Source organism: Aythya marila (genome assembly GCF_965140915.1).
Source record: "Aythya marila genome assembly, chromosome: W".
Taxonomy (NCBI): Eukaryota; Metazoa; Chordata; class Aves; order Anseriformes; family Anatidae; genus Aythya; species Aythya marila.
This window is the reverse complement of record NC_139081.1, coordinates 443,149-455,584: the sequence shown is the minus strand read 5'-3', so window position 1 is coordinate 455,584 and position 12,436 is coordinate 443,149. Positions and strand designations below refer to the sequence as shown.

The 12,436-nt window shown below is 34.3% G+C and overlaps 1 protein-coding gene across 8 annotated transcripts in view; it reads left to right on the top strand.

Moving 5' to 3' along the window:
• LOC309889387 (E3 ubiquitin-protein ligase NEDD4-like) overlaps positions 1-12,436 on the top strand; it is a 140,697-nt gene that overhangs the window by 111,920 nt on the left and 16,341 nt on the right. For 4 of the 8 annotated variants that reach the window (XM_082782186.1, XM_082782187.1, XM_082782184.1 and 1 more), the window contains 6 exons: positions 4,435-4,566; positions 5,071-5,190; positions 6,446-6,643; positions 7,433-7,510; positions 9,854-9,908; positions 9,998-10,054. In XM_082782186.1, the coding sequence (XP_082638312.1) occupies positions 4,435-4,566; positions 5,071-5,190; positions 6,446-6,643; positions 7,433-7,510; positions 9,854-9,908; positions 9,998-10,054 (640 nt within the window). The remainder of the gene's footprint in view (positions 1-4,434; positions 4,567-5,070; positions 5,191-6,445; positions 6,644-7,432; positions 7,511-9,853; positions 9,909-9,997; positions 10,055-12,436) is intronic. The other 4 variants (XM_082782189.1, XM_082782188.1, XM_082782185.1 and 1 more) reach the window with 1 other exon arrangement.

The following is a 12,436-nucleotide window of genomic DNA, read 5'->3' as shown; positions in this document are numbered from 1 at the left end:
AGTCCAAGTCTGAATTTTTATTTTGCTCATCCAATAAAATTATTGAAATGTTTTTCTGAAATAATTTTTCCACATAATAAAAGGAAAACAGATTCAGCTTATATTGGACTTTGCTGATATTTTAAAATGTTGATCTGAAGCAAATTTGTTTCATAGAAATCATTTTATAGTGACTGTAATACTTGGCTTTCATGAACATTTGCATTCCTAGATAATTTGCTTCAGGGAAAGAAATGTAATTCAGACTTGGCATGTTTCTTGTTTCTATATAGTAATGTCAGACCTTAATTTGGGCGTTGATGTATCATTCTGCAATATTGTATGTATTTACTGTTTTTTGAATTTCAGAATCAAAGGAGCATACTTTTATTTTGTTCCTGCAAACAGCAGATTTTTTTAGTGTCCTTGCAGAATTTGCTTGACTAGCTCATCATTAGTTAAAATGTACGCTACATTGAATTGTAATGTAAAGAGAGTCTTCTTTTGACAGATGATCTTGTGTTAATTATACGTTTTAGAACAAAATATTAGTATTTTCTGCTAATAGCTAAGTTCAAACTACACTGACTCCTAATTAATATGATTAAATCATATTTTTTTATGTAAATTTGTTGCAACTTACTATTGGGCATAACCAGCATGATTGTTCTTAATTAGTGTTATTTTGTGTGACAGTTATTACCATCAAGCCTGTGTGTCCCAGATAGCCTTGTGTCCCAGATTTCAGGCATGGCCTCTGGTCTTTCTCGGAGGGTGATGGAGATAGGAAAGAGTCTGTTGATTTGAATTGTCAAAGCAAACTCTGGGGCCTGAGGTGGCTATTAAAGGGCGTATTCAGGCAAACTAACTTCAAGTACTTGATTTTGTCCACTCGTGGGTCTGAGTCTAAGCATTTAGATAGCTCATAAGATATCAGTAATCTAAACGTATTTTTTTTTAACACTGTAAAAATGGTACATCTGCATAGCGGACTTTTTATTTAGGTCAGTGACAGAGGATGAGTAAATTTGTTACTTGAGTGTCTGCAATGAAGTAGATGTTGATGTTTGTAGATAAATTGCAGGTTTGGGTAAATATAACTACGGTTATAAAAGCACCATGGATTTACTTTTTAATGTTTGTTTGTTTTTTGTCCCCTTACCACATTCCTCTGTGAAAGGTGCATTGTAAAAATAGGCTGAACAAAACATTAGTTAATGCATCATATATCCCAGCATCTCTGTTCTCATGACATTTTGGCTTTAACTTCAGAGGCAGTCTCCCCATGTTGTTTATTGAAGGCACCTGTTAAAAAGCACTCTTGTTTTGGGTAAAAGGGTCTTGATAAATCTCCTAAGTTTCCATTCTACCATGTAGAATATCTTTTACATTGGTATCTAATGTATGGAAAGGAGTTTGAAGGGCAAACTTTCAAACTTTCTGTTTTGCAGATTGCATTCTGGTTTCATTAACCCACAATGACTAGTAAGGGGAAAGACTGCTGACAGCTGGATTTATTTTTGATAGAGTGTTAAAGAGAAAGGGAAGATCAGGTGGTACAGCTAGAGCATCTTTCTAGTATTTCTGTATTCTAGTAAGTCAAAGTTGATCATTTGCAGCATGCCATCATACAGCGCATAGAATGTTTAATGTTAGAACCCAGGCTATCAGTTACCTTAATTAAATAATTTTAAACTAAAATATGATCTGTGGACTGTATTCAGACTAATACCTGTTACCTTGTTGATCACTGGTTAATTAATAGCTTGGAAACTGTTAGAACAGTCTTGGGAAAGGTAGTCAGTCTCCTGTCAGCTCTTTGAACTAAGTGGAAAAACAGCAGTATTTCCAGGACCTGACTACTCAGGAAATTAATAAATCAGTCTCATAGTTCATTACAATGAGTATTACTTTGTTTTCTCATCTGTTTTCCTTTGCTTCCTATTTCCTGATGTGCTCCGTCAGCTTTCTGATCCATCCATTATCTTTTCTAATTTCCATTCTTGATTATCTAGACAGTTCTCCAGCTCATTGTGTCTATTATGCTCTTCTGTTAAAAAGCAAATATATTGATTAACTTAGCAAAAGTCTTGGGAAGAGGTCTTAAGAAGCAAGAACAAGAATTACAGTAAATTACTTCGCTGGAGCAAAGAATGTAGACCGTAGAAAAAGAATGTATCCTGAGTTTCAACAGGAGCCTTTAGAAGCCTGAAGAGATACCAAATCCTTCTGTGCAGTGCCACTCGCTTCTTTGATCTCTAGGTAGTAGTTTTCCACTGTATTAATATTTTAAATAGAAAGATCATACAGCAGAAGCCACCGTTTATTAGGACATTGAAAGAGTAATTTCTTTGGCTACTTTGTGATTAGCATGGTGAGTAAACCTAAAAACCTAGAGAGACAGAGGTAGCTATCCATGTAAAGTTAGTAGTGGCTTAATGCATCCTACGGTCTTATAAGTTTTCATAGTAACTCGAAACGTGGATGATAGTTTAAGAAAAGAAAAGAAGTTGCAGAATGCATACATTTACGAATCTAAGTAAAATAAGGAAAAAACAGTGAAAGTCTTACAGAATTTAAGATATTCATGAATAGATATTAAGTACTGTAGATCTTCAGAGGCTGCCTGGACTTGGTTCTGAGCAACTTGCTTGAAGTGTCCATGCTTGAGCAGAGGAGTTGGATCGTATGACCTCCAGAGGTCCCTTCCAACCTTACCCATTTTGTGTTTTTGGATTGAACTGAAAACTGGAATCATACTTAGCTGTCAGTTTTACAGGTTGATGTTGCATCTCTTCTAGTAGTGCAGTTGTTAGTGATTTTTTTATATATATATTTTTTTTAAATCTGGCAAATTTTTTTCTTTCAAATGAATATAAATTCAACAATTAAAAATGTATTTGTGGTATTCCTTATGACTTTTAATTTCAGTCCTTTTAACCATTTATTCATCCTCCTTTTACTGTTTCATGGCTAAAAAAACACATATCTTCTAGTGCATCAAACTCTGAGTTAAAGCAATTTGCTAATTCCACTTTGTTACAGTTTTCTAGCTCACCACTTTCCGTGTATTTCTTTAACAATACTGCCATATATAATTTGATAGTGACTACTTCAGGTTTAAAATGAATTAAATATCAAATGTATAAAGACATAGAATAAAAATGAATGTTAACGAGCTACCCATCACAGTATTTTTTTATTATTATTGTTTTTAAAGTATCCAATATTATAGATAGTCATGTCAGATAAGAGCAAGAGCAAAAACATATCCTGAATTTTCAGGAGACTGATCTCAATGTTTCTTTAAATGTTCAGGGCAGTAGAACGGTAAGGTAGGAGTAACACTTCCTCATCATGTGTTGGATTTTTAGTTTAATTACAAGGACTAGAAATGTTTATGTCAAAAATACTTAGTTATTTTTCCATCAAAATAATGGTCATCAGCGCAGTTGTCACTTTATCAGGAAGACCCCTTTCTAAAACTAGAAAGTCTAGCAGTTGTTTTCTAACCTATGTGGAGGTATTTGGTAATCTCGAAGGCTGATTCTTCCCTTGGTTTTATTTTAAGATCATGTCAAAAAATTTTGAAGAGTCTTTTTTAAACATCTTCCATCTCTTAATAGCATGCACTGACTCATATTCCAACATCTTTTTTTTTCCTTTGAGAGAGCTCAGTGTTTTTAAGACCTCTTCTGCAATGGTGATTTGTTCTAACATTTGCCTCCTCAGCTGCTTTACCTTTTGTAAAAAAGTTTTTGGCTTTAACTTTTTACGCAACTTGTTTTATAACAATTGGTGCCTTTGGCACCATTATATGTATGTTTTCTTTAAAACTATGTATTTGTGGTGCAACTTTTTAATTACAGAAAGCAACATCTCACTCTAAAATCTGGACTCTATTTTAGGGTATATCCTGAGTCTTCAGGACACCTGACCCTGAATGCAACGTTTGTACCTAACAAAATGTTTGGACTTCAGTTTTTATAGGCATAGTAGTTTGCTGCAACCAACTCAGGACAGCCTGTGATAGAGACGAGATCAGAACTTGAGAGATTTGACTAGACAGCGTGGTCACTTCAATTCTTACTTATCCACACTAATACAGAGGAAAAATTCAACCTTTCTAAGGAGGAATCATTAAAATGCAAAGTTCATTTTTGTCTATATGTATAATGTACAAATTAAAATGTTTGAGGGCATATAAGCTTAGCTGGCTTTAGAACAAGATACTTCTTATACTTTTGCAAAAGTGAATCAAAAGATCTATTGTGAGAAAAGATGATTTGTGTCAAAGGGGCATGAAGAAGAGCTTATACTATATTAAATCTGAGTCATGTTTTTCCGTTTGTTGTTTTTTAGAATGGTATAAGTTAAAAAGTTCGTTTTAAAGAGCAGACTTTTTTTTTTGTTGTTGTTATTGAGTAACAATACGGTTATTTCTTGCTTGAACAGCCTTCAGTGGCCTATGTACATACTACACCAGGCTTACCTTCAGGCTGGGAAGAAAGAAAGGATGCAAAGGGCCGTACTTATTATGTCAATCATAACAATCGAACCACAACATGGACACGTCCCATTATGCAGGTATGAGAATCTGTTATATTGCTCAATTTAGATAGCACACGCTTAGCATGTATTGAGTATAATTTCAGTTGAAGACTCTCTTCAGAACTTTAAAAAATAAATAAAAATCTAAGCATTGTCATGACAACTCAGGATAATCATAAAAAAAAATTGCAATGCCTGGGATTTTTTTTTCTTGCTTTTCTTAACTTTATTAAGGTACAGATTAAGTCGATTGCTACAATGGAAGGAATTTACAGAGAGTTACATCGTACTAATAAATAGAGGCAAACGCATTCTTAGGATTGAAATTGAAAGTTTGGTTGCTTGATTAATAATACTGCATATTGTTTGCCCTTCCAATGGAATTAAAATTAAATAATGTACTTGCTCTTTAAAATAGTATACTCAGTATTTAATAATAATAATAATAATAATAAATATTGATACTATATTTTAAATGTCCTAACTCTGGATGAACCATGATCCTGACAACTAACTAACTCAGTTTTCCATCTGAACTAGCTTGCTGAAGACGGCATGGTTGGGTCAGCAGCAAGCAGCAACAACCACTTAAGCGAACCTCAGATCAGACGGCCTCGCAGCCTTAGTTCACCCACAGTAACTTTATCTGCTCCACTTGAGGTGAGAAACAGACTTCTCAACAAATATCACTTATGTGTGATTTCTCTCTCTGTGTCTTTATAACTTTCTATTTCCTTTTTAGTTACTAATAGCCATTTTCCCCTATTGTTGATTTTATCGTAATATGTTGCTGTTTTCTTGCAGTTTTCCATCTGGATCTTTATATTATACAATGGTATTACTTAACTTCTATTATTATTGAATGATATGAATTAATAGTCTGTCTTACATATGATAATTTGAGTTGGTCAGCTAAAACTAATTCTGTGCATTTCTGAAACATGGGCTGCTATGACTCCTCTCAAGTGCTACAGTTGTATAAGATCAAAAATATTTTTTTGAGTCAACATTTATTTTGATGGTGTTACCTTTGAAAATAATACATGCAATTTAGTTTGGATAATTTTGTAATTAAGATACTGATTGAATTTCGTATTCCTTGTCTTTCAAAAGGGTATTCAATGTATGTGTCTTTACAAATAGTTTAGAATACTGTTATATGTTGTTCATTGCAACATATCAGAAGTAGAACTTACATGGCTAAGCAATCAAAGATGGTGTGTTTTTTACTTCTGAAAGTATGGTTAAACCTCACAAATCTATTAAATGTGGCTGTGTTGAGGAGAGCAAGTTCTTAAAAGTTTCTTCTTTGGACTGAAAGTGTGGCACCTTATTTGTTCTTTCTCACCATCTCATTCCTAATTCTATCTCTTTCTGTCCTGGTCAAAATGTTGAAAATCCGTAATTGTAAAATGATATAAGGAGAGTAAACCTCCATTTATTTTAGGAACTTGTTTTAAGGTCATGTTTAAATGTTTTGTCTGAAAGTCTAATTGAGAGATCCATTAAAAAGTGGATAATGTTGCCTTAAATTTAGGATACTTTCCTGTTTAAAAATGAGATACATTGCACCGGGAAACACAAAGCAATGTTTGCAATTTTTTTCTCTGTAAAATGAAACACTGACATGTACAGGACAGCTTCAGTAAAAGATACAAACAAATGTAAATACTGTGGACATTATCATTGCCAAGAGAAGTGATAAAGCATTGTGTCCTTTAAAACAAAAAGCATAGTAAGTTAGAAGTAGCTAATTAAGAAGAATTTAGCTAAGTTCTAGGAAATCAATCCCAGCACTTAATTCTAGAATGAATTACATCTGGAATGAAAAAAAATTGTGCTGTGAAATACGTTTTACTCAGTTTCCTGTATTAAGTGACATTTTGCAAGTCTTTTTATCTTTCATTTTCTTCAGGGTATGAAGGACTCCCCTGTGCGCAGAGCCGTGAAGGACACCCTTTCCAATCCCCAGTCTCCACAGCCCTCGCCCTACAACTCTCCTAAACCACAACACAAAGTTGCACAAAGCTTCCTTCCTCCTGGTTGGGAGATGCGAATAGCGCCCAACGGCAGGCCCTTCTTTATTGATCATAATACTAAAACTACTACATGGGTAAGGGGAATTCTAGGTAATGAATTTTAAATCGTTTGCCATCTTTTAAATGTTTTCATCTTGACCAGTCTTTTTCTTTTTCTGGCATTTGTCTTGTCTTTAAGGTTCAAGTTCCATGGGATTTGTTAGCCTAACATTTCATAAAACTGATATGGGGATCTGACTTGAGTCCTCCATGCAATGATGTACAGTAGCAATAGTTTTTAAGTATCTAATTTCATGTCATGCCTGTAGTGGTGCTCATTTCAGAGAAAGGAAACTTACTCGTACATATCCACTGAAAATAGATTTTGGAGGATTTACATATCATGCACGATGCAATGGTGTTTTGCATTTTGTATTTGACCTTTTTATACTTGACAAACTATTGCATATCAGTCTTTCATGACCTGTTTTGCTTGCCCCTTTTTACCTCATTCATTCATAAGTGTCGTATCTGTGCATTAATTAAAATGTAAGAAGCTCATTTGCATAATTTCCCAGCTTTTTTATGATAGGCTTATTTCTCATTAAGTTTTAAGAGCCAAAAATGTGCAGATGAATCTAAATACCACTTAGGGGAATGCATGCATTCGTAGGAAGAGGGCTTTAATTTTTAACCATATCTCTGCAAATAACACACTTAATGGAGTTAAGGACTTACCCTAACTACCTCTTAATATTTAAAAAATTCATTGCAATTTTTGAATCTTAATAAAATATGTGATACATGCAAATGCTAAATGTGTTGTCACTTTTATCTGTCACAACTTGATCTGTTGGATTTACAGTTCCATATATCTGTTACAGGAAGATCCACGACTGAAATTTCCAGTGCATTTGAGATCAAAAGCTTCTTTGAACCCTAATGATTTGGGCCCCCTTCCTGTAAGTGACAATGTGTATGTATTTGAGTATATACCTGCTATCCTATAAAAACTGATCTATTACTGTAGTCATATATTGTATATAGACACATATGTTGATCTCATTGCTTTTATGGACTTATTAAAGCAATGTTTACGGATAGCACCAAAAACTTTGTTGTTATCTGTGAATCAGTCAGGCTTTTTGAAGCCAGTCCATAGTATTCTGAAGTGATTGAACATTTATTTGCTTATCTGAAGCTTGGAGCTTTGAAGAAACTTACCTTGGTTTTACCTCCATCTGTGTGATTTTAGGTAATTAACAGTTGCTTTAGAAAAAAAGAAGCAGATAGTTCAAAGTGAACTTTGTTATTGTACCAGTGTATACTGGCATTCGGAAATCTAAATAAATTTTGTTTTTGAATGAAACTCCCGTATTCTGTAGGGAAAATCATGGTACTAACCTCAAAAGTTTTGTCATATTTGTGACTGATACATAATACTGATTTACATGCATGTCAAATACAGAGTTTTGCTTTGTTTTTAAACAGCTGTGTTCTTAATGTCAGAGGATAATGCATGAAATCTGAAACTTTTTATAAAGTTAAAATTTTTACAGTATAGCAGTGGTTCATCCCATTGCCTTATATATATTAAATATGCTTTTGAGAAATGGTCATTGAAATTTTATTTACAACTCAGCTACTAGTTGTCACCAGCAGTCTCAGCATGTATTATGGACTTTGTCTGCAGACAGCTGTGCCATTAGAAAAGGTGACTGTCCCACTGTATAGGACGCGGCAGGTTATATTATCTTAAACAAATTGAATAATGTGTCTTTGATCTTACTGATTTTCATTGAAATGAGTTGCAATTTACTTAGAAGAACTGCTCTGTCAGCAGACCAGAATGAGTTCTGCTTTTGGGCAACTGGTAACAAATTCTGCCTTTCATCTGGGGACAATAGCCTGTTACTGCCTATGATCAGACATCCACCTCTTAAACATCCTGCAATCTCCTTGCCCTGGTCTTGATTGGCAAAAAGTTTTGCCTTGTATTTAAATCCAGCTAGGCAACTTTTCAGGCCCAGTATCTCAAAACACTGATTACATCAAAAGCTATGTTCAGTTGAATGTATTTATTATGTTGAATGTTCTGATTACAACACAGAAGTAATGTGATTTTTCTTGAAAGCTGTGGAAGTAGCTGTTCCTTTGTAATTTTTCAGATACATTGAGCATGCATTAATGTCCAAGGACATGCTCCTTAGATAAGGAGGTGCTGAACAGGAGAAACTTAGCCTGTTAATTGCAAGAGGTAAAATGTGCTATGAAGTCAGGGTAGCCTGACGTACATCAGTGGAAGTGTATAATTAGTCACAGATTTAAACTCAATTAAACAAGCCATTTTTGACTGAGGTAAAAATCACAGAATCATTGAACGCTTTGAGTTGGAAGAGACTTGAAAGACCACCCACTTCCAACCCCCCTGCAATGAGTAGGGACGCCTCCCACCAGACCAGGTCTCTCAAAGCCCCATCCAACCTGGCCTTGAACACCTCCAGGGATGAAGCATCCACAGCTCCTCTGGGCAACCTGTTCCACTACCTCACCACCCTCATAGTTAACAACTTCTTCCCAATGTCTAATCTGAATCTACCCTCTTTTAGTTTGAAATGATTACCTCTCATCCTATTGCTACACTCCCTGATAAAGAGTATCCTCCCAGTGTAATGGCTGCAGAATTTAGAAGGAGTTACTTAAAAAATATTGAAATGAAATCATTTATTTTCTATATTGTATAGAAGGCTGAAGCTAGCGTATGGCATACAGAGGGAGTGAGTACTAGATTGGCCATTGTTGCATGTGCTAGCACTGTGCAATTTGTTCTCCTTTCTATACAATAATTGTATGGAAAATGTGAAAAAGAGAATGGAAAAAAAGGCAAGAAATGAGGACTAGATTAGACGTTCTTATCCCATGCTATTAGGATTTATATAATTACAGTGAGTAACCCACAGGTGTTTCAGAAGTAGAACCAGAAATTCTCAAATCTAACAGATTATGGATAATCTATTCACTGTGATCATTTCCTCGTAGGAAACAGGTATAAACCCTGATGCAAGATGTTTCCACTTCAAAGCTTAAAAAAATATTTACTGTATTAGATGCAGTCACCTGGGTAAACAGCCAGTTCTTTGAATCTTGCTAGGTTTTTGTCCTTGGCATAATGCATCTGGTTTTGTGTGTTCTACTTGGCAAGCACCTTTCAGACAATTTAAGCAGGCACGGATAATGTATTGCTTTGTGCTGTTTGAGAGTGGTATTATTTCATGTATTTTCTCTTTTTTTTTTCCCAATTCCAGCCTGGCTGGGAGGAAAGAATACATTTGGATGGAAGAACATTTTACATAGATCATAGTAAGTAAGCACTCAGGTACTACAGCAATTAGACAAAGGGAGATAATAAATATTGAAGTGAAAGCTTTATAATTTTACTCTTCATTTAGGAAGCCAGGTGTTGATATGTGGAGACATTGATACCAGAGACTTAGTGCCCTCATACGGTACTGTATATTCACTGAAAGCTTGCTTTTAATTGGCTCATCAAGCTTTGTCCCTCTCTGACTTGTGAAGCATTAACATTTCTTCTTTGTGGTTTCTTTTGTTCTTGTTGATATTTTGGATTCTTTGTTGTTGTTGTTGATGATCCCATGGCTTTTTTGCACTTTAATAAATTAAAATACACACTAGGAATAGAAAATAAGATGAGAAAAGATCATATAGCCACAACTCCATATATAGGCAGTGGAGAAATTAGCACTGATAATACTCTTTCCTCTCCCTTGAGAAGGTCTTGTGGCAGTGCTGATTCTGATCTTATTTCCTATTTATAGCATGTTATATTGCACCCAGCCCATTAATATCTATTCAGTTCTGTTAGTGAAGTTCTAGTGTAAGTGATGTTTCATTGTAGATTTGTCTTATTACAGCATCTCAGAACTACTGTGTTAGTTTTTGTCATTGTTTGAAAATAAAGCAGCCCAGAAAGGGTTTTATTCCCCCACCCCCTTTTTTTAAATACTTAATCTGAACTTTCTAATGAGGTATTACTACAGACTGTATAAGCTTCACAGAAATAGATAATTCACAAAACAATTGGAAGAGGGTATATTTGCTACATAAAACTTACAGAATTAAAATCTTAATACTGCCAAATATGCATTATAGTTTGTTTTTCTTTCAGTATCAGTAACAATAAATGCTATGCAAATCTGTAGTTGTATATATATAGTACGTTATTAAATCCCTATTTCTAAATCACTGTCTCCAAAAGTAATACCTATTTCAGAATCACATACATACTTGTAAATAAAAAACAGAAATAGTACACTCATCAACAAGATTAGCCTTTTTCAAATATTATTATAGAATTATTCTTTGTATCTTCTGTTATTGTTTCTGCCAAGAGTTATTTGGAAACTTAAATCTGGCAAATTATGGTAAACTGCTGCCACTGAACAGTCACAGAATAGAACTGTTATTTTAAAAATATCTGTATAATTGTTGAATCTTCCTAGCTTTGAAAAGGTTTATTTATTTTGTCTCTAAAAGTAAATGGAGTGTCGAATAAATATATTTTCCAAACTAGTTTAATTTTTAGATAAAAATACATTTATTTGCATCTGAAATCTCTTTCTATTCCCTCTGTTGATTTAATTTTTCTTTCACCTTTTTAGATAGCAAACTTTATAAAAGTTTGTTGTTTTTTTTTTCCCCCTGATGATGCTACTTGCTTCCAGCAAAAATCCTTTTTGTCTCATTGTGGTACCATACTACTACAATTGCCAGGGGACTCTAGAAGCAGAGGTGATGCCAGTGATATTACAGTGGCCACGTTGCAGCTCCATTGTGATAACATCGTGCTCAGTATTGAGTAAATGACTGCACTCAGCATTTGGTGTTCAGTCATTTGGCTTGAACAATCTCAATAGTAGCATTTGTTTCCACAGTTTGGGTAAGGAAGTACAATGACATTTGACCATAATGATAGGTTTATGACAGAGCCTGCTGGCTCTTAATTGTTTGATGAGAACTTGAGAACATACACTGAAATCAGCCATGCGCATGATAACTGTGCTCCCTCTAAACACGCAAGTCTCAGTAGCCCATTACTGTGACAAACTGGCCATCATTTTAGTCATTCTTAACTGAAGTGATTAGTTAAGATGCAACCAGTGTACTCGATTTCACTGTTAGAATACAATAAGAATGTTGGAAGTATGAACTGATTCAGCTACTATTAATGTCTTGGTTTTCCAGATATATTTTGTAATTCTTATGCATAATTATTTAATACTTTTGTCCTATCAAAATACAGATAAAATAATTTAGGTAGTACTTTTAACATACTAATGTGAAAACATGATACTTTTCAGATTTTAAGTGTACACAGTCCTAATTTGTCCAATAGTAAATTCCTTTATATGTATATTTATCTTTATACATATATATATGTGGTCTCTAGTTCTCTGCGATTGGCCTTAGCCAGCTGAGTCAACATTATTTGCCATCCATAAACGAAGTAATATTCTGTATTCACATAGCATGTTTAAACTTCTGCATTTCCTAGGAGCCTTATAGGAAATTACGATCAACCTGTTAGAAGGTATCCTGAAGAAAAACACAAAGGCTTTCCAACCATATTCAGAATAGTTACCAGTGGTTCACTGACAGAGGAATGGATATTATTTAAGGGCATTTAAGCCCTGGAATAGTGTTTATGATATGAAGTCTCTATCACTGTAATATTCTGAAAAACAACTTAGACAAAGACTTATCAGTAACAGCATATGCTCTTAAACATATGCCACGGTAGTAAGAGAGAACTGACAAACTCTCTAAGTCATTTACAGTTCTGTCTGATTTCATAGAAAATTACCACCATA